The sequence below is a fragment of the Poecilia mexicana genome, unplaced genomic scaffold, assembly GCF_051168715.1.
Source record: "Poecilia mexicana isolate PSO_F unplaced genomic scaffold, ASM5116871v1 scaffold_10, whole genome shotgun sequence".
Classification (NCBI taxonomy): Eukaryota; Metazoa; Chordata; class Actinopteri; order Cyprinodontiformes; family Poeciliidae; genus Poecilia; species Poecilia mexicana.
In genome coordinates this window covers 12034408-12059230 of record NW_028263379.1, presented here as the reverse complement: position 1 = coordinate 12059230, position 24823 = coordinate 12034408, and the positions used below count along the sequence as shown (strand labels likewise).

At 38.7% G+C, this 24823-nt stretch overlaps 1 protein-coding gene across 2 annotated transcripts; it reads left to right on the top strand.

Moving 5' to 3' along the window:
• Positions 1 to 700: 700 nt before the first annotated feature.
• Positions 701 to 22771, top strand: xpnpep2 (X-prolyl aminopeptidase (aminopeptidase P) 2, membrane-bound). 2 transcript variants are annotated; one of them, XM_014982768.2, is made up of 21 exons: positions 701 to 819; positions 1660 to 1721; positions 1931 to 2041; positions 2145 to 2208; positions 5906 to 6010; positions 7611 to 7697; positions 7862 to 8005; positions 9419 to 9520; positions 9616 to 9697; positions 10497 to 10698; positions 10778 to 10867; positions 10955 to 11064; positions 12312 to 12389; positions 13750 to 13821; positions 13903 to 13963; positions 14865 to 14934; positions 15097 to 15201; positions 16854 to 16913; positions 17872 to 17948; positions 18029 to 18118; positions 22257 to 22771. In XM_014982768.2, exons 1-21 carry the CDS (start codon positions 771 to 773, stop codon positions 22452 to 22454), a joined length of 2019 nt encoding a protein of 672 aa, XP_014838254.1. In that variant the 5' UTR covers positions 701 to 770; the 3' UTR covers positions 22455 to 22771. The 2 variants fall into 2 exon arrangements, with proteins under 2 accessions (XP_014838254.1, XP_014838255.1); XM_014982769.2 differs by lacking the exons at positions 701 to 819; positions 1660 to 1721; positions 1931 to 2041; positions 2145 to 2208 and adding an exon at positions 4545 to 4742.
• The last annotated feature ends 2052 nt before the right edge of the window (positions 22772 to 24823 follow it).

The window sequence follows — 24823 nt, the reverse complement described above, 5'->3', positions numbered from 1 at the left end:
GCAAAGCTCCAGGTATGTTTTGATGAGAGAATAACATTATTATTCTGTTACAGAAAAACCCTTTGTCTGTTTTCATCGATAGTCGTGCTAACTAACCTTAGCATTCATGACTGGAGAGTAGTGATTGACAGCACTAAGCCCCGCCTCCTGGCTCTGATTGATTGTTTCTAATTAGCACTGGGAGAATTCATGGAAGCTCCATTTTTATAGGGATTATCTGTCTCTTATTTTACTGTCATAACATAAAGAGATTCAACAAATAATAAAAATATATTTTTTATTAAAGTTACGAGCTGCAGCTTTAAAGAGCATTGTAATTTATGAAAACACAACAAATGTACGTAAACGTCTTTTTTGAAGAAATTTAAAAATTCTCTCTCGTTATTTAGACAATTAACATAAAAAATATAATTTTGGTTCTCCTGTCTGACCAAAAGGAAAACGTGTATTTTCATACATGTAAGCATGTAAAGGGAAAACATTTGGGAAACATTTGAACAACAAGATGATCGGTCGCAGTGACACAGCACAGTTATTCTTACAATCCGCTCTCTGCTTATGATTCCTACCAGGAAGGGCCACAGGCAGAGCAGATAGTGAGTGGTGGTGAGGAAGAGGAGGAGCAGGATGAGGGAGAGAGAGGGCGGCTCTACACGCACACACACACACGCACACACACAGTTGCTCACAACATCGCCCGGCGCTCCTCGTCACATAACCTGCATGCACATCAGGTCGGCCGGCAGTCTGAGAGCGGCGTGCAGCTGAAGATGCCTTCCTCTGCGTGGCTGTGGGCGGCTTCTGCGGTGGCACTGACCGGTAAAGAGTTTGTCTTCTTTCCTGCTGCTGCAACGTTAGAGCGTCTAAAACAGGTTCACAGTTTTAGAAAAATGTTGAGTTGTCTTGCAGAATTGCAGTTTGATTTCTCTTGATCTGACTTTTTGGGCTCATGAATCTTCAGCTTTGACTCGCTGCCTGCACAGATGAAAACCTCTACGCACCGCAAATCTGGAACGAACTTCCAGAAAACTGCAGAGTAGCTGAAACATTGAGCTCCCGTAAATCAACGCTAAGAATACTTTTGTTGAGAGCTGCTTTTGAGCCACAATCAGTGGAGTATTTACTGATGTATTTGATGTGTATTGAAGATTTTGATGATGAAATTCAACTAAATGTAATGTTTGTTTCTGGTTTCTCAATTGCCGGCTTTTTATTTTGTGTTTTTATGATGTAAAGCACTCATTGTTGCTGAAATCTGCTTGCTTGATTGAGATGTTTAAAAGACACAATTCAGCAGAGTAAGTTACAATATTTGTAACTTTTTCTGTCTTTTTTCTCCGTCTTCATGTTCTTGCAGTTCATCTTTTCGAGCTGCTGCATCTGAACAAATAGATAACAGAAAAATAGTTTGTTGTTTTGCAGAATTGTACTTTGATTTCCATTTATTCTGACTTTTTGTGCCTGTAAATTTTCAGCTTTGACTCATTGTCTGCACAGAAACAAACCTCTCTGCACTACAAATCTGGAACAAACTTCCAGAAAACTGTAAAACAGCTGAAACACTGACTTCCTTTAAGTCGATGCTGATCTAGTTGTGTGGAGCTGCTTTTGAGTCAGGATCTGTAATTGTCTCTTTGCTCTGTTTGCATGTACTTTCAGGCCATCTTTTCTGTGCCGCTGCGTATGAACGAACCGAGAGGAACTGCTCTCTGACTCCACCGGTGAGACTCAGCAATAAACAACAAACTACAGTTTTCCATAAAACCATCAGCAGTTACAACTTTGCCCTCAGTGGATTCACCCAGCGTTAATGATTACAGAGGATGATAGAGAAGGAGATAATTCAGCAGCTTGCTGGGTTTAATGAAATGTGGAGGTTTCCTCCTTGCTTTGTGAGCGCCTCATCGTTCTTCCTGTCGGTTTGTTGCAGTATCTCCCCAGCACAGCAGTAAATACTTCTATCCAGCTGTGGGAGCTGCGAGCCCAAATGCTGCCCCTGAATGTCTCTGCCTACATCATTCCTGGCACTGATGCTCACCTGGTACATCTGCCGGCTGTCATAATTAATCCATCTGGATTTAAAATCCTTGTTTGCATTTGTGTGGTTGTAATTTGCAGCTTGTTTTTTTTGTTTTTTCTGCCAGAGTGAATACATTGCCCCACGTGACGCCAGGATGGCCTTTATGACTGGTTTTACAGGCTCTGCAGGTACAATCCTCCTCCTCCTCCTCTTCATCCTCCTCCACATCTGCTCTGCTTTCATCCCACATCCTCACCAACTCGTCGTTCATTTTGTTTTCAGCACTTTCACCCGCTGTTTAATTACGTCCTCTCATTCATGGTGACTGTCCTCGCAGAGCAACCTGACTGCTGATTTATCAGGCCCATAAGAGCAGCTGGTCATAGAAGAGACTTTTACTAATTTGATTTATATGGAAAGAAATGACAGTAAACCAGGACTGCAAGTAACGACTATTTTAGTAATCAATTAATCGATTATTCTGACGATTAATTGATTAATCAAATTAAAAAATTGGCAAATTCTGCATATTTTTCCTACACGTGCAAATAAATAACTAATTTGATTACTTTTTAAATAAGAAAATAAACATTTTATTGCCTAAAATACAATAACAGCTTTGCTTTAGTGAATGCTTGATCATTTGTAGCAAAGGTTGCATCACAATCAACAACTTTCTGCTTCACATCAATACAGTGAAGGGCTGATCTGGTGATTGATTTTCATTTGAACTGATTAATAATTGGATAACAACAGATGCTTATTAAGATTTTTGAACCAGGTGAAGCTAAACCTGCCACTTCAGGTCTTTTGGGTAGAAGATATTTACAGACAGAGATGTTATTTTTTAACCTAAATGTAAAATGGAGATATTTTTGTACAGTTTTGGCTTAATTACTCCTCTGAATGTATGTTGTTAATTCAGTAAATTGCCTTTTTTGAGTCTGTATAGTTACGTTAACCATTAATCAATTACTAAATCAGTTAGCCATTATTTAAATAATTGATTAATCGTGATTAATTCAATTAATCGTATCAGGCCTACAGTAAATTGAGGTTTAAACCTGAACATGCCGCTGCAAAGCTGTAAAAAAATGTGGGGAAATGAGTCTATTTCAGCTGCTGGTACCGAATTAAATATGATCTCACCACTTTATTTGGTACATCTGTTCTGTTGCTTTTTATCACAAATTGCAGCCCGGTTGTTGGTGCCAGATGGGCTTGTTTGAATATGTCACAATCTGCTGATATAATACCAGGGTAATTTAAAGCACAACCATCCCTCAGACGTACAGAAAAATGCCTGAAACAAAGAAAATATCCGGTGAGAGGCGGTTATTTGGACAAAAATGCCTTGTTGACATTCAATGTCAAAGGAGAATGAGCTGAAAGTTAGTTAGAAAGGAAACATGAGGCTCGTTGGAACTGCAGCTTGTAAAAACGTTGCCTGTTTTAATGGGCTTTGATTTTTGTTGCAGCAGTCAGATGGCAGAGTCAAAATTTGGCATAAACAACAAGCGTGTTTTTATCTCTCCATGTGTCAATAAATCAGAATCAGGGTTTTTGTAATGTTCTGGGGCTTCAAGTTCAATTGTGGATCAAAATTACAACCTGTGTTACATTTTCAGCTGGTGTTGTTCGCAGAGTTGGGTGGTAACTACTTACATTTAATCAATTACTTCTGGGAGTATTTTCACTGCCCTGAGCTTTTTACTTTTACTTGAGGAGTTTTATTATGAAGTATTTCTACTCTTACCTGAGTAAAATTTCTGGAATCTCCACTGAAAGAAAAACAAACATGTTTTAACCAAAATCTCACCAGACACAGACAAACACCTGCAGTTTTTGTCAAAGTTTCATAAGTTTTTTACCAAAAGAAACTGGGAAAAAAATATCTTGCCTGATTTTGTTATTTTTGTTATTACTCATTTGAGTTATTTTTATTTTGGTTCTTAAAATATCTAAAATGTCCACATAATTTTAAATGGTTGATGTTTTGATCAAATACTTTTTTAGTCTTACTTGAGTAATTTATTGGACAGACTTTTCACTTTTACTTGAGTAAAATAATGTTTAAGTAATGCTACTCTTACTTGAGTACCATTTTTGGGTTCTCTACCCATCTCTTGTGCTGTTTTCACACAGCACCGTCAAACAACTTAAACCCTTTGAAAAACCTGTTCCCCGCCTCACCTGTGGTGGCGCTGCACCAAGAACGACTAAAGAAGCAACACAAAACCTCAGAAGAAGGCATTAGCCGCAACTTCCTTTTTCACGAAATATAAACTAAAAGTAGCGTCAGAATTTAGCAGTTGTAGGATTTCTATTTTGTCTTTGGTAGGAGACCAGAAGCTGTTTCTCCTTCTAGCGCGTTTGTTTTGGTTGTATTTACCCAGAATGCCCTGCGATGTAGTCCACTTCCCGCTTCTGAGGAATATACCATAGACATAATATAAGTATAATAATATAAACATAAACATAAACATAATAAACATAATATAATATAATAATATATATGTCTATGGAATATACGGTCCGCTTGGCGTTTCACACAAGTTCAGAGTTCAGCTGGTGGTGAAACAGGGGATTTGGGTTGTGGATTTACGATAATCAATTCTGCAACAACTTAGTGAAGCTGTCATGTCAACTTGGATAAATGTTTCCAACATTTTCTAAAAGATTTAATGCAGTGAAGGTAAACTGAGGATCCAACCTGGTACTAGTAAGTTCTACTTCATAAAGTTGGAAAATGAAAACCATACTTCCTTTCTATTTTTTTCAGGCACATTTTTAAAAATCATATTTTGTTTAGTTTTTCTATGAGCTTTGACTGTTTTTTTTTTCCAGCCATTTCCAATTAGTTTCTTTCCTAAGCCGTGTAACATTCATCAATACGGCATAAAAAAGTAATTTAACCACTGTCATCTCTGCACATCAATTTAGACTTGCCGCCTGTTACAAAAACAGTTTCCCATTTCTTTTGCTAATCCCTTGCGAAATCCCAAAGATGGCACAGTTTAAAGCAAACTTATTATGTAAAATTCATATTTTACAAAACAGCTCAAGGGCTTAAAAACACCACCCAGCTGTTTTTGGCAGTAAGTTAATGTTTTTTTGGTATCTAGAAAACAAGCTGTTTCAAAAGCCTCCCCATTGTTGAATCATAATCAGTGGGCACTGCATTGTTACCTAGCAACAGCAGCCCAGCCTAGACCGTCACCTAGCAACCCAAGCTGAGTTCCAGCACATTTGGTCAGCTGGTTTTACCGCTGTATACGCTGTACAATGGCTGCAGGAAAAAACAAGAGTTTTGTTGTTGACTTACCATTCAGAAACCGCTTGCTACATTATTGTTGGTTGTGCAGGAGGCTTTACTGATGCTTTTCAAAGATATATGGTTGTATAATTGCACATCTGTTTGCAGGTATATTCATATGCGAGTGTAAAAGTTTAATTAGGGGCGTGGCCAGCCGCTGCTAATTTGGATTTAAAGTGACAGAGATGCTAAAACTGCTCAAAATAGTCAGAACTGACCAAACTAAAATCTCATTATTTAGGAATAATTTTGTCCAAAAAATGTGATGCGTTGTGATGCCCATAGGCCTATCATAACCCGTTCAAGGAGGCATCATATCACCTCTAAAGGCCAGAAAATTGCAGGCAGAACAGTTCAAGTATCTTGATGTCGTGTTTGACACAAAAGTGAACCGTCTTGAAGAATTTTGGATGAATGGAGGGATAATTAATACCACTTCAAGAAGATCTGGGACCTGTTAACTTACATTGAAAGAGCTTAACGATGGCTTTGCACGTCTGATATTTATAGTTTTAGGTAATCAAACACCTACCACCTCATAGTGCAGCTGTTGCCCCTCTTTTTTCCAGGCACTGCCGTTGTCACTCAGACCAAGGCGGCTCTGTGGACAGACAGCCGCTACTGGGTCCAAGCTGAGAGACAGATGGACTGCAACTGGGAGCTGCAGAAAGACGGTATGGGTGACTGTACCACGCCTCGCTGTCATGGCAGCGCTGCACGCATGCATTCCTTTTAAATTGTTGTGGTGCGTTTTTTATTTATCTTTTCAAAAATAGCCTTTTAAAGACTCAACATGTCATTACGGGGGTTTTATAATGAAAAACCTCCCATAAACAAAGCTTGTTTTCTCATGCAACATTGCTTTTTCCACATTTTATGGTGTTTTTCAAAAAAAATTATCCAAGAGGAAATATTTAATCATTGTTTCTTAGTTGTTGTTTTTCAAGAGGATAAGGCCCATGAAATTCACAGCTTTTTATATTTAAATAAACAAGTTATGATTAAAGCAATAATGGAAACATGAATCACCAATTTTCCATTATCTGTGCCACAATTAATGGTCGCCGTAGTCAGACATCCATCAACCTAAAATTGAAATAAAACTAAAAGTCCTAGATAAATGTTATTAAACATTTGCTGGAAACTTAAATTTGACAATTAGACAACTCATGAACAACATATTCCAGAGCTGGGAGATAGAAACAAAGCCACTGAAGACTTATATTTTGTGTGAAAAAGAAAATTATTATTTTTCACGTTTTTAAAAACTAACCAGAAAGTCTCAGTAAACTGAATTTGTAGAAAGTGGTGAAATTGTAATGCAGGAATTATTAGCATTACTAATTAGCACAACTAATAGCTTATTAGTAGCCTGTTAGCATTGCTAATTGTTTTTTAATCTTGTTACTAGCATTACTAATGACTAATTGCTGTATGCTAGAACATAACTAGCATTATCTACAAGCTAGTCCTCATTTGTGGTATTCATTAGCATTTATGCTAATGAGTAGCATTAGCATAAAGCAGTTGTAACTATTAATAGTTATTAATAGTCATGCTAATGCACAAATAGCTGTACTAATATGCACCAATTTTGCTAACAACTAGCACATTGCTCATTGAAATAAAAATTACATAATGATGGTGAAAAAACTTAATTCACACAGAATATTTGACACACTTACAGAAATGTATTGGATACTTTGTGAAAAAGTTTTTTTTTTAGCAAAGAAACTTCCAGACAACCACTCTAACACTCCTTCGACTCGTGTATGGAACACCAAGAAGGCCAAAAACGTCTTACATTTACAAACTTAAAGAGTTTATAAATTAACCATTCAGCCAATCACAGACAGATTTTACTCCTCCAAATTGAGTATTTCTTGAATGAAAAACAACTAATAAATACTAGTAGATCAATATAGTGTATCAATGTGGCAGAAATTCAAAACAAAATGATAGAATTAAAGAAAAACGCAAGAGAACATAATAAATTATTACAGTGTGAGAATGTGCCGTTATGCTTACAAATATGCTTACTTTGTGCTGTCCAGTTAATATTTCTACATTTAGTTTCTACATATTAGTTATACATATATGTACATTGAAGAAAGAAGTTAAATTTTTTAGTCCTTATCAAGCTGAAAGTGGTGATTTGATTTACTTTAAGACTAATCTGCAGAATTTCATTTAATGATGACTCTGCCTTATTCTGCATTAGTTTTTGTCCATATTTTGTGATGGCAGTGATAAATGTTTGCTTGGTTGTTTCAGTTTCCGTCATCAGTGTGGCGGAGTGGCTCATCTCAGAGGTACCAGCAGGAGGCAACATCGGTTTTGACCCCTTCCTCTTCTCCCTCAGTGAGTTTTCACCCTATTTACCTCAGCTGTTAGTCCGTTTTAACAGCAATAAAGCACCAAGTAGATGGAAAATATTGAAAGGGACCCCAGACCCGACGCCATCCGCCATTACTTGAGATTGATTCTGTTTAATGGCCGTATTTTCCTGCAATTTGCTCCATTAGAGACACAGGAGAACTACGCCATGAGTCTGGAGTCCAGCAATCGAATCCTAAAGTCCATTCCTGTCAACCTGGTCGACCAGGTGTGGAAAGACAGACCTCAAGCCCCAGCAGACAGCCTCACCCGTCTGCCTGATAGAGTCATACGTAAGTCTTCAAGCAGCCATAAAGTCTGTGTTTGTGTTTTCTACGGTTGGCTGGCAGATCGAACACTAACTCAGAAGGACTGGAGAAGCCAGGAAGTTGTCTCAGTGTTGGTCTTATTAGGCTTTATGGCTGCAGATTAGAAAAATGGACCAAATGGAGGGCACCATAAACCTAATGGTCTGTACATTTAACTGGAACAATCATTCTTTGCATGGCTTTAAGAGCATGCACAGAATGATGCATGCTCTTTCTTATCCTGACAGTCGGGATAAGAAAGGTGGCTCTTATATTCTTGGCAGACTGGATGGAGTCCATTAAGTAATGAAGAACAAGAAGATGACTTGAATGTCAAACAAGCAGGGAGGAACAAAAACGCACAAATGTGTTTTTATTCTCAGAAGATAAACTACATTTACAGGAAAATATATTTAGATTGATTCAATTAAAAACCGTTGACCCAACTGAGCCAGTTTTCTTCATCGTTAGCAGTGTTTTCTTTTTCCAAAACTTTATTTAGTTTTTAACAAATGGTAAAATCATGAAACTATTATAATATTATACCGATAAAAGAAACCTTCTTTATAACAAAAGCATGAATTCAAAAAGCAGAAAAGCAGCCTCCACTAACAGTAAGGTAACATAAAGAGCAAAACAACCCACCAATTTTCAAATAAAATTATATTTAAACATTTCTGACAGCAACAGAAAAAAGGGAGGGGGTAAGGGAGGGCGAGTTGTCAGTTACTGGTTGCTATGGTAACCACCAACTGTCAAGAGCAACCTGGCAAAACGTAATACACAAATTCACTTCAGAAAAGAGAAAAATATTAGTAAGCAAGTAAGTAATAATAATAATAATAATTGCAGCTAAGTTGTTATAGAGTGAATGTTAGTTGTAGTGTTTAACACAAGTGTGTGTAAATTACTCAAAGGAGACGTGAAGTGATGTCCTGATTTTCTCAAGTTTCAGAAAGTAAGGAATCCCTGAGCAGATTGGGGTTGAGATTATTTTAGTTATCATTTGACACAGAATGAATCAGACTGCTTCAGGGTTTTCACATTTTCAATATATTTCAGTGGGATTACCTGAAAATATCACCTGAAAACAAAAGTATGGCATGAATATGCAGTTACAGCATTATGTTGGATTTGTCTACCAGCTGTAGAGAGTTTCACTTTGCAAAACTCAATAAAAGTCTTTTTTTCGTTCATTAATTTTAAGTATTACCAAAGATTCTTGGTTTGATTTAGGTTTAGACTTTGACTGGTCCAATTTCAAGGTGTTAAGTTACAAAGTCAAATTTCTTTTAAGTTATGTAACAACTGAAGATAACATAGTAACTTGATTATGGTATAAAATGGCTGAAAAACACGTATTACTGCCCCTTTAATGTAAAATGTTTGGTCTCTCAGAAAGGACTTGGCAGGATAAGGTGGAGCAGATACGGAGTCTGATGAGGACCAATCCATACCAACCCACAGCTCTTCTGCTCTCAGCTCTGGATGAAACAGCATGTGAGCAAAAACTGGTGCTTTTTTAAACTAATAAATCATAATAACAGTTTGGAAAGAAATTAAAGTCAGTGATGATGTTCGTTTTTGTTTTTCAGGGCTTTTTAATTTACGTGGAAACGACATTCCCTACAATCCTTTCTTCTACTCCTACACACTTCTAACTTTAGATGAGATCTGGTCAGTCACTCACTGTTTATATCTATTTATTGAACAACTAACTATTTATAGACACGTTGCAGCGTGATGTCACGAGATCCCCAGCTTTCTGCTTTAGGCCATGACTAGCATTGGTTTCAGCTGTCAAGTTATCAACATAACACACTAAATCTTCAATATACAGCTGATACATAAAAATAAAAGGGACGCAGTGCTTTGCTGCTAGTTGTCGACACTGTCACAGCTAAATAAAGCTTTAATTAAAAATAGCAAGGGAGAAGGAAGTAGTTCAGTTATGCTAACATGTAGATGTGCTGCAGGATTCATTGTTTTGGTTAAAAAAATCAAAAAAGGCGACTTAAACACCAACTCTGACATCATTAGATTGAGTTTAAAGTAGCTAATCAGTCACAGCTGTGTTATGTTAGCTATAGCAGCGGTAGCTAATCTGCCACAGCGATCACTTATCAATAATCACAAAATACACATCAAGACTAAAAACACAAAACTGTAACGGACTGAATGTTCTGTTCTTTATGTAGGAAATGTTTGACTGTTTTTTGGTGTTGAATCCTGACACATTAGCGGCGTTGTTAGTTAAATAATACCAACATCTCTAGGTTTCATTTAGTTAACTGAGTTGTTTTACTGCAGCATCGCGGCTTCGGATGGGATAGAATCACCTTTTTACCCTTCAGCGTTGTGCACATGCGTGAAATTTCTGCATTTAAACAATAACATGCATATTTTTCAAGCAATTCCACCACTGACCCAACAAAATGCCCTGCATATGAGCATGTTGCTGTTTGTCCTCCTGCAGGCTGTTTGTCCACACAAACAGAGTGACTGAGGAGCTGAAGGCGTACCTGAGCGCGTCCTGTAACGGATCCCTCTGCGTGCAGCTGAAAAGCTACGACTCTGTTCGTCAGAATCTGATGACCTATGTCGCTCAGTCTGACGTTAAAGTGTGGATTGGTACAGAATACACAAACTACGCTCTTTATGAGCTCATAACACCTCAGGTATGCAGATCATTTCAAAAGGTTCCGCTCATTTGAAGGAAATGTTTTATATTAATGACTGTTTGTTTGTCTAATATAGGAGAAACTAATTACATCCTCCTACTCTCCTGTGTTGACAACTAAAGCTGTGAAAGACGAGACTGAGGAACGAATACTGAGGGAAGCTCATGTACGTCCCAAACGCAGACAGATTCATATTTACCACCTGAAAAAAACAAACCCAAACTTTTACCTTTTTCCTTTTACTTTTGTTCAGGTGAGGGATGCGGTTGCTGTCATCCAGCTGCTGATGTGGCTGGAAAAGGTCGTCCCAGCGGGGAACGTGACCGAGCTGAGAGCTGCAGAATATGTAAACCACTGTCGCAGGTGAGTCAGCAAACTGACTTACAATCAAATGTTTACAGAAGAAGAGTCTTAGCTTAAACCAACGTAAACTTTTCAATTACGTTCAGTTTATTATATAGCTCCAATCCACAGCAAATGTTATCTTTATTCTCTTAATACAAAGATGTTTCAATTTAAAGAAGAACTATTATGGAAAATTTGCATTTAGCTCATTTGTGTACTTCCATTTGAGTCTGAACTGCTTCTCAAAACAGCCCAACAGCTTCAGACATCAGTTAATGTTTTTTGGTATCTGGAAAATGAGTTGTTAGATAGTTAAGTCACATTTCATGCAACCACAGTGAAGCTCCAGTATGTTTGATCAGCTGGTTTTACGCGCTGTACAATGGCTGCTGGGGGAAAAAAGTGTTTTGTTTCCGACTTACCATCCAGAAACCAATTACTCCATTGTTGTTGGTTGTGCAGGAGGCTCTACTTCTGCTCTTCAAAGATGTATGGCTGTATAATTGCGCATCTGTTTGCAGCCATTTTCACCTGAGTGTAAACGTTAAGTTGGCCAGCAGCTGATTATTTAAATTTAAAGTAACAAGAAGCCCTAAAACATCTTTCTGAAAGAAAATCAACAGAACAGACGAAAATCTCATTATCTAAGAATGATTTTGTGCAAATATGTAATGAACATGTTTTGCATCGCCCATAGATTTATCCTAACGTCTTCAAGGAAACATAATAGGTCTCCTTTTAATCACACAGACATCCACATTAATCCTATCATTAGTACTTTCTATCTTCACAAAAGCATCACAGCCAAACTGAATGCCAGATTATATGTAGTTTATATGGAGATGAAAATAATAATTGGATAAAACATAAAACTAACAGTTGAAATAACAGCAAATAATACAAGCTGGAGAGTAGTAGGAGAAGAAAGGAAGTGAGTAAAAGTAGTCAGTTTGTCTTTTAGCTCACAGAATGAGGCCTGAAGGAGGTTTAATCAGGATTTCCATAATTATTTCCTTTTGCTAAATAACAAGATATTGTATATGAAAAGCTTTCTCATTATTCTGATTTAACACGCTGAAATAAAATGTTTTTAACCAAAACAGAAAAGTTCAGTCTGATTTAATGTCAAACAGAAAAGAAGGAAGTATTCTTACATGTTTGTATATATAAACGCCTTGTTTGAACTGTGAATTCACAACTTTACTCTGCAGTATTAATAAAGTATTTATAAAACTTTGGAGTCACAGCTGATATAAACGTTGCAGCAAACAGAAGGACAACCGAGGCCCGAGCTTTGAGACGATCTCTGCAAGCGGACCGAACGCTGCTCTGGCCCACTACAGGTGAGACGAACTCACGTCTTCTTCTTTTTTAACGAGGCCTTTCTTCTTAAAATGCTCAAAGTTTTTATGACGAGACAGTTTTGGATGTCAAAAAACAATTTATTTTTTAAATAGGGAGAAAACATTAAAAACTCGCAGTGGAGCTTTATTTTCTGATACGTAGCAATATCACCCTCAAAACACTTAAATATAAGTCAAGGAATAGTTGATTAATCAGAGAAAAAACATTCAGCATATTTTTCATTTAGCCTCTTTTAGCAGCCATTAGCATCTACAACAACTATTTGAAGAGTTTTAATTGATATGAGTAACAACATATATTGAATACAATATTAGAAATACACTAAAAGATGCAAATAAATTTTCAATTCCCTTTTAAATAAGAAAAAAAAAATTCAGTTAGTAAAATTCAATAAAATAGTATTGTTTAAGTGAATGCTTGATCATTTGTAGCAAATGATGCGTCTGCAATAATTCATATAAGTAACAAAAAATAACAAAATCAGGCAAAATAAAATTTTCCCTAATCAGTTTCTTTTAATATAAAATTATAAAACTTAGACTAAAACTGCAGGTCTGTGTCTCTGTGTCTGGTGAATTTCTGGTTAAAACATGTTTTTTTTTTCTTCAGTGGGTAGAAAATCCAGAAATTTTACTCAATTAAGAGTAGAAATACTTCATAATAAAGTTACTCAAGTAAAAATAAAAGTACAACGCAGTAAAAATACTCCTAAAAGTATTTTTGTTTTTCAAAAACATTACTCAAGTAAATGTAACTAATTTCTACTCAGCTCTGTTAATGCTGCTCTGACTGTGTTGTTTCACCAAATAGGATGTTTTTTTTTCTGTAAATATGTAAATCCTTTTACTTCAACTTCACAAATATGGACTACTATCACATAAATACTACTAAAATATATTTCCAGTTTGTGGTTACAATGTGACAAAAAGGGGAAAGTATGCAGCTGGTCTTATGAGAACCTCTTACAGTTTTTAGTTGACGACTGATTTTACACTTTACGTTGTTTGAGTAACTTCACCATGTACAGCTTGTCTCAGTAATAGTCAAACATTTCGTCTCGCAGCTAAATTTACCTTTTCTGTTAAACCACCTGAAAGTATAACGGACAAACAACCAACTGCTCTGATGTCAGAAAACAATTAAAAAGAAAACTTCTTAGTTTAAACGTTTTTAGAACTCAATGCATGTGTGAACGAGTAGGAGTTTCTAGAGAAAACAACCATCCCTGATGCATTTTCCTTTCTTACTAAAAGCCGTTTTTAAAAACATTTCTATAGTATTTTAACAGTAAACACAGTCGTATATTTCAGCGGTATCAGTTCCTGTTTTGTTTTTCAGCCCGTCAGAAGGAACCAGCAGGAGGCTGACGGTTGAGGAGATGTTCTTGGTTGACTCCGGCGGTCAGTATCTGTGAGTAAATCCGCTCTCCTCCAGTTTCACTTCACGTCTCGTGAGCAGAAAATGAGTCACGGCGTTTCTCACTACTCTCAGAGACGGGACCACTGACATCACCCGTACGGTTCACTGGGGGACGCCCACAGACATGCAGAAGGTGACATTTACATTAAATAGCCTCTTATTGCACTAAAAAAAATGAAACATTGACTTAACATATTTTTTCTTTTCAATGAGTTCCATGTTATTCTACAAAATGAAGATTAGATACTCTTTTCATTTGCATAACTGACTTAATTTAATTATGTACACTGCAAAAACACAAAGTCTACCAAGTATTTTTGACTAGATTCAAGTGCACTTGCAAAAATACAAAAGTAACTTATAAGTAAGTTTTCAGCAAGATATAGGAGCTTATTTAAGTAAATAAATATTTAATATTGATGAAAAAGTACTATTTCCACTAGCAGATTATTTCACTTATAACAAGACATTCTTCCATTTTTATAAGTGAAACAATCCGACAATAGAACTAGTACTTTTAAACCAATATTAAAGAGTTATGGACTTAAAATATGCTCCTATAACTTGCTAAAAAGTTACTTATAAGTTATACTTGTCTTCAAGTTCACTAAGCTGTTTGCATTAGAAACTGGACAAAAATTTCTTGGTAAGATTTTGTGTTTTTGCAGTGCACATAATTGTATTTTGTTAGTTGAAAGCAAAAATGATCATCTGAGTTTATGACATTATGTTTAACTAAAATAAAATTAATGAATTAACTTCAGATTGAGAAAAAAGCTAAAAGAGAAGCTAACTGAACTAGCGGTACTTTTTGTCAGCTTGCTGTAGTATGCGTACATTCAGTGAACTTATTTAGCATTTTTTCACTCATAATGTACAAATTATGTCACTCTGACAACTAAAAATTTTAATTCAACTCATTTTTCTCTAATTAACTAAATTCAAATTTGTCAACAGTTTCCACTCAAATGAATAAAGTAGGCCAAGTGTAATTTTTTTGTCTTTGTCTTTGAAACGTGTTCTTCCTCTGACAGGAGGCGTTCACTCGAGTTCTCATGGGAAATATTGAAATATCTCAAACTGTTTTTCCATCAGGCACAAGCGGTGAGTGGGAAACTCTGGATTTGCCGTCCCTGAAATGTGTTTTTGTGTTGCCACTAGAGAGCTCTCTTCCTCCATCCACATCATGTTGAGGAGATTGTGGTCCTGCTTCTGCAGCAGGATGTTTGCTTTCTGCTCTGTAAGAGGCCTCTTGTGTCTCGACAGGGGTGCGCATAGAGATGCTGGGCCGCCGGGCTCTGTGGGAGGTGGGCCTGAACTACGGCCACGGCACCGGTCATGGAGTGGGGAACTACTTTGGAGTTCATGAGTGTAAGGTTTTCATTAGGATTTTTAAAGGTGACCTATTATGATTCCTTGAACAGGTTTGGTCTAAAGTCAATACAAAACACTTTCATAAATTTTTTGCATAAAATCATCCTTATAAATCATTCTTATAAATCATTCTGATAATGAGGTTTTAGTTTTTTCAGTTCTGCTTATTTTGATCTCCTTTCATAATGAGCTGCGTTTGGGCATCCTGTCGCTTTAAATCCAAACAAGCTGCTGGTTGCCACGGCCCCCGACTCAATGTTTGTGAAAATGACTTCAAACAGATGTGCTGTTATACAGCCGTACATCTTTGAAAAACAGAAGTGGAGCCTCCTGTACAACCAACTGTAATACAGACCACTACAAGAGATCTTTCCTGCCAACAGCCATCACTGCCCACACTGTTTGAAGACTTTGAATTAATGAGCTACAACATTTATTTTCCCTTTTCAATCAATAAAGTGTTTTTTAAATTTTATTTGAATTGAACAAGAATTCAAAAAGTGGTTTCTGGATGTAAGCCAACAATAATACTCTTGTTTTCTTGTTGACTTACATTAGACAGTGCGTACAGTGATAGAACCAGCTGAAACATGCTGGGGTTCAGCTTGGGTTGCTAGGTAACCGGGCTGGGCTGGGCTGTGGTTGCTAGGTAACGGTGCAGTGCCCGTGGAATACCACTAGACATTCGGAAGGTTTTTGAAATAGCTCGTTTTCCAAACACCGAAAAACATTAACTTACTGCCTCAAAAAGGCAATAAGTTAATAAGTTTTCTTTTTTTTAATCCCCTGGCCTGTTTTTAGAAGCAGTAGAAACCCAAATGGAAGCACAAAAACATCTGAATAGGTTCCTTTTAAATACTTGTTGCCACAGAGAAACAGAAACACTAATATATATTTAAATAAATCTAATTTGATTACCAAATCTCAGAGAGTTTGCATTAAGTTGAGTAGCTGGGGGTTTAGTTGAGCATTACAAAACTTGGCAAACAACGCGCATGTGAGCAAACATTTCATTTTGCAATTCAACCACTTGTGATGTGGTTTACATCACTCGATGCCCACATCAGCTGAAGCAAATACGCCACAGTGTGACGGTAACAAAGGAGAGTATAAAAGTGCTGTGACAAAGTATTTACCTCCCCTGCCCCAGAAATTTCCTCTGCTTTTGCTTCATTTGTTCCTGGTAAATATTTTAGATAATTAAATAAATTATATTATAATACAAAGATAACCAGAGTAAATAAAAATGTAGAAGTCTTTGGTGAAAAAAGCTATTTAACCCAACTTGGTCCTATGTGGAAAAAATGCATAAAATGTAGTGATGATTATTCTGTCACAGACAGAGTGGAGAAAGACTAAGCAGCTGTCCTGTTTGTTTCTCTAACTAAAATAAGAAAACCCTAAAACTGCTCCAAGCAGAGCCTTTTCAGAAGGAGTGATCTTTTTTCTGTCTTATTTCAGTCACTGCTTAGAGAAACAATTTATTCAGACTGCAGGAAAATATACCAGGATGTTTAAAAAAGTCTTATTCAGGTTCTGTTAAGGAAACAGAATGACAGTGTTGTCATACCAGATGTGTTTGTAGGTTTGCTTTCGCTGTTTTTCCTGCTTTCTGTAATATTTTATGTTTTATTCTGACGTGTTTCCAGGGCCGGTTGGATTTCAGAGCAACAACATTCCCTTCAAAGCTGGCATGTTCACGTCTATTGGTGAGCTCTTTGTAAATTCATCAACCTCTCAGGATGAATCAGTTTGTTTGTGGACTCCAGTGAACTTAACTAAAATCACTTCATAAAGTATAAACATGTCTGAAAATAGGGAGGTTCAAGGAACATTTTATTACCAAAGATAATCTGATTATGTGCAAAACTAGACGGCTGATAAATGAACGAATTAGCACGTACACTGCAAAAACACAAAATCTTGCCAAGTATGTCTGTCTGGTTTTTATTGCAAATATGTTTATACACTTGAAATAAAACAAACCCAACATAAGTAACTTTTCAGCAAGAAATTACAGCTTATTTTTAGTCAATAATTTCTTAACATTCATGAAAATAGTATTGGCGTCGTTGGCAGATTATTTATCTTACAACATGGGAACATTTATTGTTATAAGTGAAATAATCTGCTAATCAAAATAGTACTTTTTAATAAATATTAAGGAGTTATTTACTTAAGAAAAGTTACTACACAGTAAAAACACAAAATCTTACCAACTAAATTTGTTCTAATTTCTAGTTCAAATATCTTAGTGTACGTAAGATAAGACAAACCTAATCTAACAGAGACTTTTTAGCAAGTTTTTAAGTAAATAATTCCTTAATATTTATTTAAAAAGCACTATTCCACCAGAAGATTAATATACTTAGTAACAAGATATTTTTTTGAAGTTGCAAGTTAAATAATCTGCCAGTGGAAGTAGTGCTTTTTCATGAATATTAAGGAATTAATGACATAAAATAATCTCCTGTTTCTTGCTGAAAAGTTATTTGGACTGATTTCAAGTGTTGTAAGATATTTGCACTAGAAACTAAACAAAAATTAGTTGGTAATATTTTGTGCTTTTGCAATGTGGCTAAAATGCAAAGCCAGAAAATACCTCTAAGTGATTAAACACTTTTTTATATGTATATAAATCTATTTCTGTTTCCATTTTGGTTGCAGAACCTGGATATTACAAGGAAAATGACTTTGGCATTCGGATTGAAGACATCGCTGTGACCGTTCCAGTTCATACGAAGGTAGAGAGCAAACAGAAAGCATCATCGGTAAAATGTTTCTCACAGTAACTTTATCACTAATGCACCTTTCTGTCTCTCAGTTTGGGCACAACTTCCTGACATTTGACACTGTGTCTCTGGTCCCATACGACAGAAAACTCATCGACACTTCACTCCTCAGTGCAAAACAGGTGAGGAATCTTTTGCAGAAGCGATCTCTCAATTACAAAACACCAGGCAGATGCAGATTCATGAACTATAACGCGCTGCCATCAGCTTCCTGTTTTAATTTGTAAATACCTCTGGGATGTTCGATAGTGTGACACAGACCCTGTCTTCCCCCTTCCTGCAACATTGGTTCTTGCTTCCTCCTAAAATCCCCTCTTACTCTTGTGGTTGAAGCGTTTCTGCAGCTCTGAGATCAAAACAACGCAAAAGAAAACAAAACCACGTGTGAAGCAAACTTCTATGTTTTTGTTTCTTTTTTTAAAGATATTTTAACGTATTGTTTTAACTGATTTATGTTTTTACAGAAATATCAGATATCTTAAATCCCATCTTTTAGTTTTTCTTAAATGTATTTTAAAACTTTAAAAAAATTTTATCACAAGTACTAATAAATAAATCATAACGGCCAATTAGTGCCTTTAAATATTTCAGCATACCCAATGAAAAGTTCACTTTTTAACTTCACTCTGCATTCAGTGCCACAATTAGATCAAACGTGTCAAATTTTTAACTCAAATAGAGAGAGAGAAGTCTTCAATCAGGGTTGTGATGAGTAGTGAAGAGTCGTGAGTATCTTACCTGCAGTATGACCGTAGTTTGAGTGCCAGTTTTAGGAATCTCTAAAACTAGTTCGGGGGTGTCCAAAGTGTGGGCCTCTTTCATTGAACTCTAGTTTGTTTTCTTAGAAAGTATGGTTCATTAGGGGAGATGTGAATGTGCCTTCAAACTCCAATTCGGACCAAAAAAGCGAATCCAGCTCTTCCTACAAATCCAGGTCTCGGTTTGTTTAACGGGGCAGTTGTCATAAAGTGTGTTGGATGGTGGTGAGGAGAGACGCCGAGACCCAGGTTATGGTGAAGATGATGTTTAATGATGAAAATAAAGCTCAGTCCAAAACAGGCAGCACGGCAGAGAGACAGGCACACAGCCAAATACCGGTAGCAACTGAATGACAGGACTTCGTGCGAGCGAACACAAACCAGGACTTAGCAGTACAACTGGCGCGAGTAGGCAAACGACAATAGACAAGGACCCGACGAGGAACACAGACAACAGGTGGGTAAAAATACACACGGGGTAATTAAGGGAATGAGACACACCTGGGGAGCAATCAACGGGGAGGACAGGACAGAGACTCACAGGGAAACGGGACTGAACACAGAAAACTCAAATATAAACACACAAAAACACGGATCTTGACAGTACCCCCCCCTCAAGGGCGGATACCAGACGCCCACAAAAACAGAAAAGTCCAAAAACACAAAACAACCCAACAGGGTGGGTGGAGGGGCGACGGAAGGAGGGCAAGAGTCCATAGAAAAAACAGTCCAACAAAAAACAACCCAACGGGGTGGGCGGAGGGGCGACGGAAGGGGCCAGAGTCCAGAAACTGTCCAAAACAAAAAACAACCCAACAGGTGGGCGGAGGAGCGAATCCGGCGGGCGTCGCCGGCGCAGAAACCGGAATCCCGGAGGCGGGTCCGGCGGGCGTCGCCGGCGCAGGAACCAGAGACGTGGAGGCGGGTCCGGCGGGCGGCGTCTCCGGCGCAGGAACCAGAGACGTGGAGGCGGGTCCGGCGGTCTCTTCCGCCGGCGCAGAAAGCAGAGACGTGGAGGCGGATCCGGCGGGCGGCGTCTCCGGCGCAGGAACCAGAGACGTGGAGGCGGGTCCGGCGGTCTCTTCCGCCGGCGCAGAAAGCAGAGACGTGGAGGCGGATCCGGCGGGCGGCGTCTCCGGCGCAGAAGGCCGAGACGTGGAGGCGGGTCCGCCGGGCCGGCAGGAAGGCCGGCTGGAAACTCGGGCGGAGCAGACTCAGGAAACTCGGGCGGAGCAGACTCAGGAAACTCGGGCGGAGCAGACTCAGGAAACTCGGGCGGAGCAGACTCAGGAAACTCGGGCGGAGCAGACTCAGGAAACTCGGGCGGAGCAGACTCAGGAAACTCGGGCGGAGCAGACTCAGGAAACTCGGGCGGAGCAGACTCAGGAAACTCGGGCGGAGCAGACTCAGGAAACTCGGGGAGCTCTGGCTCGGGGGAAGGCTGCGCTCCGGCAGCAGGCTCGGGGAGCTCGGGCTCGGGGGAAGGCTGCGCTCCGGCAGCAGGCTCGGGGAGCTCGGGCGGCTGCGCTCCGGCAGCAGACTCGGGGAGCTCGGGCGGCTGCGCTCCGGCAGCAGACTCGGGGAGCTCGGGCGGCTGCGCTCCGGCAGCAGACTCGGGGAGCTCGGGCGGCTGCGCTCCGGCAGCAGACTCGGGGAGCTCGGGCGGCTGCGCTCCGGCAGCAGACTCGGGGAGCTCGGGCGGCTGCGCTCCGGCAGCAGACTCGGGGAGCTCGGGCGGCTGCGCTCCGGCAGCAGACTCGGGGAGCTCGGGTGCGGGCCACGCCACTAGCCGTGCCGCCTGACGTCCCGGGGACAGCCTGGCTCCTTGAAACCCCAGCACCACGGGGACTGTAGCGACTGGAGACGGGCAGACGGAGGTGGCGGCTGGAGACGGGCAGACGGAGGTGGCTGGAGCGGATGCTGGAACTGGCGGAGGAGGCTTGAACGGTGGGGGTGACAGAACTCTGACGGGTGTGGTGAATACCTGCTTGTGCAGAAATTCTTCATAAAGTTCTTGAACAAGGTCCAGCATGAACGGGTCGGCGTGAAACATGTTAGACAGGGTACTGAAGTCCTCCTCGAACTGGATGTTGTAGATGTCCGGAGATCTGAGGAACGGGTAAACGGGTGGAGCTGTGGCGGTGGTTGCTGGGTCCATGTTGGCGTTCCTCACCGATCTGGTCGGGTCCTTCTGTCATAAAGTGTGTTGGATGGTGGTGAGGAGAGACGCCGAGACCCAGGTTATGGTGAAGATGATGTTTAATGATGAAAATAAAGCTCAGTCCAAAACAGGCAGCACGGCAGAGAGACAGGCACACAGCCAAATACCGGTAGCAACTGAATGACAGGACTTCGTGCGAGCGAACACAAACCAGGACTTAGCAGTACAACTGGCGCGAGTAGGCAAACGACAATAGACAAGGACCCGACGAGGAACACAGACAACAGGTGGGTAAAAATACACACGGGGTAATTAAGGGAATGAGACACACCTGGGGAGCAATCAACGGGGAGGACAGGACAGAGACTCACAGGGAAACGGGACTGAACACAGAAAACTCAAATATAAACACACAAAAACACGGATCTTGACAGCAGTGTTATGTAAAACCAACTTTTTTAAGCTTCATATCATGTTATAATGTTATTCCCTCATCAAAAATATACCTAGAGTCTTGCTTTTATTCTTTTATGAATGTTTGGGAAATCATTCAATCTATATGTCAACCATTCAGCTCAGCAAAAAGCCTGGTTGGACTAAGATCCGCCTTCAAAACACAGCTCCTTCTCAGAGCTACAGTTTTCAAGGGTCTGAGCTTTCGTCTCACAGAGGAGCCCTCCCCCCTCAGCTCCTTCAGACTAGCCAGCAGCAATTAGCAAATATCTGATGGAACTGCACATCTGCTGAGCGACTTCTCGGTGAAATGCTGGTAAAAATGTGATGACTTCCTGAAGGCAGATTTTCAGAAAGAGCAGGAGTTTTTAAAGAGACAGAGGCCCAATTTCAGAGGCTTCATTGTGCTATAATGGCACCATGTGCCTGAGAAATTAAAAAGTGAACTCTTGTGCAGCTTGAATGCATATGTAAATGCCAACTGGACCAGAGCAGAGCAGTGCATTCTGGGTAAATACAACCAAAACAAACTCAAGAGTCTAGTGCTAGCAGGAGAAATGTCTCTTGGTCTTTTACTAAAGATAAGAGAAACCCTAAAACCGCTAAAATCCGACGCCGTTCCATTTTTGTTTACATTTTGTGAAGAAGGAGGTTTCCATCAGTGTCTTCTTCAGAGACTGTCATGTTGTTTCCTTCAGTAGTTTTTGGTGCAGCGCCACAACAGGTAAGGTGGGGAACAGGTTTTTCAAAAGATTTGGTGCAGTGCAGTGTGAAAGCAAACTGCACCAGCTGAAAATGTAACAGTTTTGGTTCCAATCGAACCGAGTCCACCGGACTATCTGGAGTGGAAACACCTTTAATAATATATGTGTGTATTTCCATCTCCAGCTGCAGTGGCTGAATAATTACTATGAGATGATTCGTCGGCTGGTGGGCCCTGAGCTGGACAAGCAGGGGCTGCAGGAGGAGAAGGACTGGATGCTGAGAAACACCCAGCCTTTCACCGAGGCTGGATCCTCCGCCTCCGTCTGTTCCTCCTCCCTGACGCTCATCGCTCTGGTTTTCGCCCTGCTCCACATCATCTGAGCGTCTCCTCCCACCGCACTCCTCAGCAGACTTGCACTCAAAAGTTATCCCTATGCAGTCTCTACCAAGCAGCTACACCAGGTTGACAGATGCACAGAAATTTATAATTTTTTTTTAAATTTGAAATTGTAAGATATATTTAATAATTTAAAATATGTGAGCAAATATATTATCTTTTGTGTTTTTTAATATTTAAAATTATATTTTGTGATTTTTTTTTTTCTTTTTTGATGTTATAGTTTGAGGTTTTAAACTGGGCATTTGTATGACCAGCTAATATAATGTATATTTTAATAAAGTGTCACACTTTGAAACGACGACGACTGATAAAGTTGTTCCTGATTGTTTAACCGGTACATAGTTATCATGTAACATTACATTTCCATGAACTTTGAAACTGACAGCCATCTTAGCAGGCAGTTGCTATGGAGTTGCTATGACAACAAAGCCAAGTTTAGAACTACATCTAGCTTTGTTTCTATCTAACTTATAAATAATATAAGTACATCACAATTATTAATCAATTACAATTTTTGAGTACTCTACCCACCTCTTTGTAATATTAAGATAAATGTCAGTGATATTTACAGTAGTACTTACTGCCAAACTAGCAAAATTAGCTTACCTAATGTAGCTTTTATCTGCTAGCAAAGACGGGCATGTAGCCTACATGTTTGTTGCTGCATGTACTCACTCTGCCAGTCACCAGAACCTTGTTATTCACACAAAGAGTTCGTACATCCTTTACAAATCCCTTTAAAAATTGATTTTATTGATGGTTGAATCTTGTGGAGTAAACTCGCTGCTGTTCTATTGGTAAAAATGGGTGCATCAAATTTGAATGGTACTAGTACATTTTGGATGATTAGACTGGGATTTTGATATTTTATATTTGGATATCAGCCCCAGATCTTTGAGGTTGGAAGCCCTCTTTGCCATTTGCCTAATCTTTAATATCCACCATTTTGATTTTTGCTGCTGTTCTTTTGTATCAGATTCTAGATGGGGTAAATAGTACTTCAGAAGGAACATGCCGACTAAATCAAAGCTTAGGTTTGAACCTAAATTCTCAAGAAACAACAATCATTTGTCTGGAAAGTTAACAATTAGATTTTTGGTAAATGTTTAGTATGAGATTATGCTTAGTCATAATTAAATTACCTTCAAAAGATTGTTATAGTGTCTAATCTTTCTGCCACTTTTTTAAAACAAATGTCATATTAAAATGATTTAAATGTAATCATAAGTGTTATTAGGTTTTATCAGAATGTGCTTGATAACACTGTAAGTTACCATACCCTGACGATAAGAAAAGTAAATAAGTTCCTTTCACCAAGCTTTTTCATTTCCTCTCAATGCCACAAAATCCTCTTTTTCAGCTGACCACATTGTACACAGCTTATGTTTCAATATGTTTCACCCAACAGAAATTACGTTTTGCTTTCAGTTTTTTATTTATTTATTCCTGACGTCAATGAATTGATTTTTGGTTCACAGTATATTTCTTCAAATTTAATAATTATGCCTTTAGCTTGCGAAGCTCTAATCGGCTCATTTCCTGGAACTCGTCCTGCATCTTAATGTAAATGTGCAACACCTCCCACCCTGCCTTAACACACTAAGCGTGAGTATAAAAACCTTTAAAACTGCCGTGGGCAGCTCTTAAAAGAGGTTGCCTATGCATTTTCTATTTTTTCCATTATTTGTAAAGGAGGAAAAAAGGAACTACTAGCATGAGATGATTCTTTTCTATAAATAAAAGATTATTCTGATCATGCACTTGTCTTGTGTCCATTTACCATGTGTAAAAGTTAAGATAACATTTTTAACTTTTAAAAATGTTATCTCACATTTTGGTATGCCTGTATTTAAAAAATATCTAAATACACCTTTATGCTAAAAGAAAATTGATAGAAGGAGATTAAAACCTGTCAAGGTTGAATTTCTAAATGAACCAAACTGCTTTCTATTTAGTGCCGTCTGTAAAGCTACAGTCGAAAATTAACAGCAATAATTTAGGGTACTTAGCCTCTCATTAAAAAAAATAGGAGTTCGTTTTTCTAAGTCACATTTTCACCATGATATTCATTTATTAATATGTCACAGTTTCAAGCCCAGTTTTTAATTAGTAAAACTTAGAGTACAAACCTAGCGATATCTAGCTCAGAACTAAATATTTAGCTAATATGCTAACTTGCCGATAACAGGAAGTGGACAACTAAAATAAGAGCTGGGTCTTTTTTTCTGACGTGACTGATTCACTTCCGTTGTTACTTATGCCACTTTAGTAATGTAGCAAAGTATCTGTTCCTCTCAATATGTACAACATTTCAGCTTAACCTGAGATGACCCATTTTAATGGAAATACA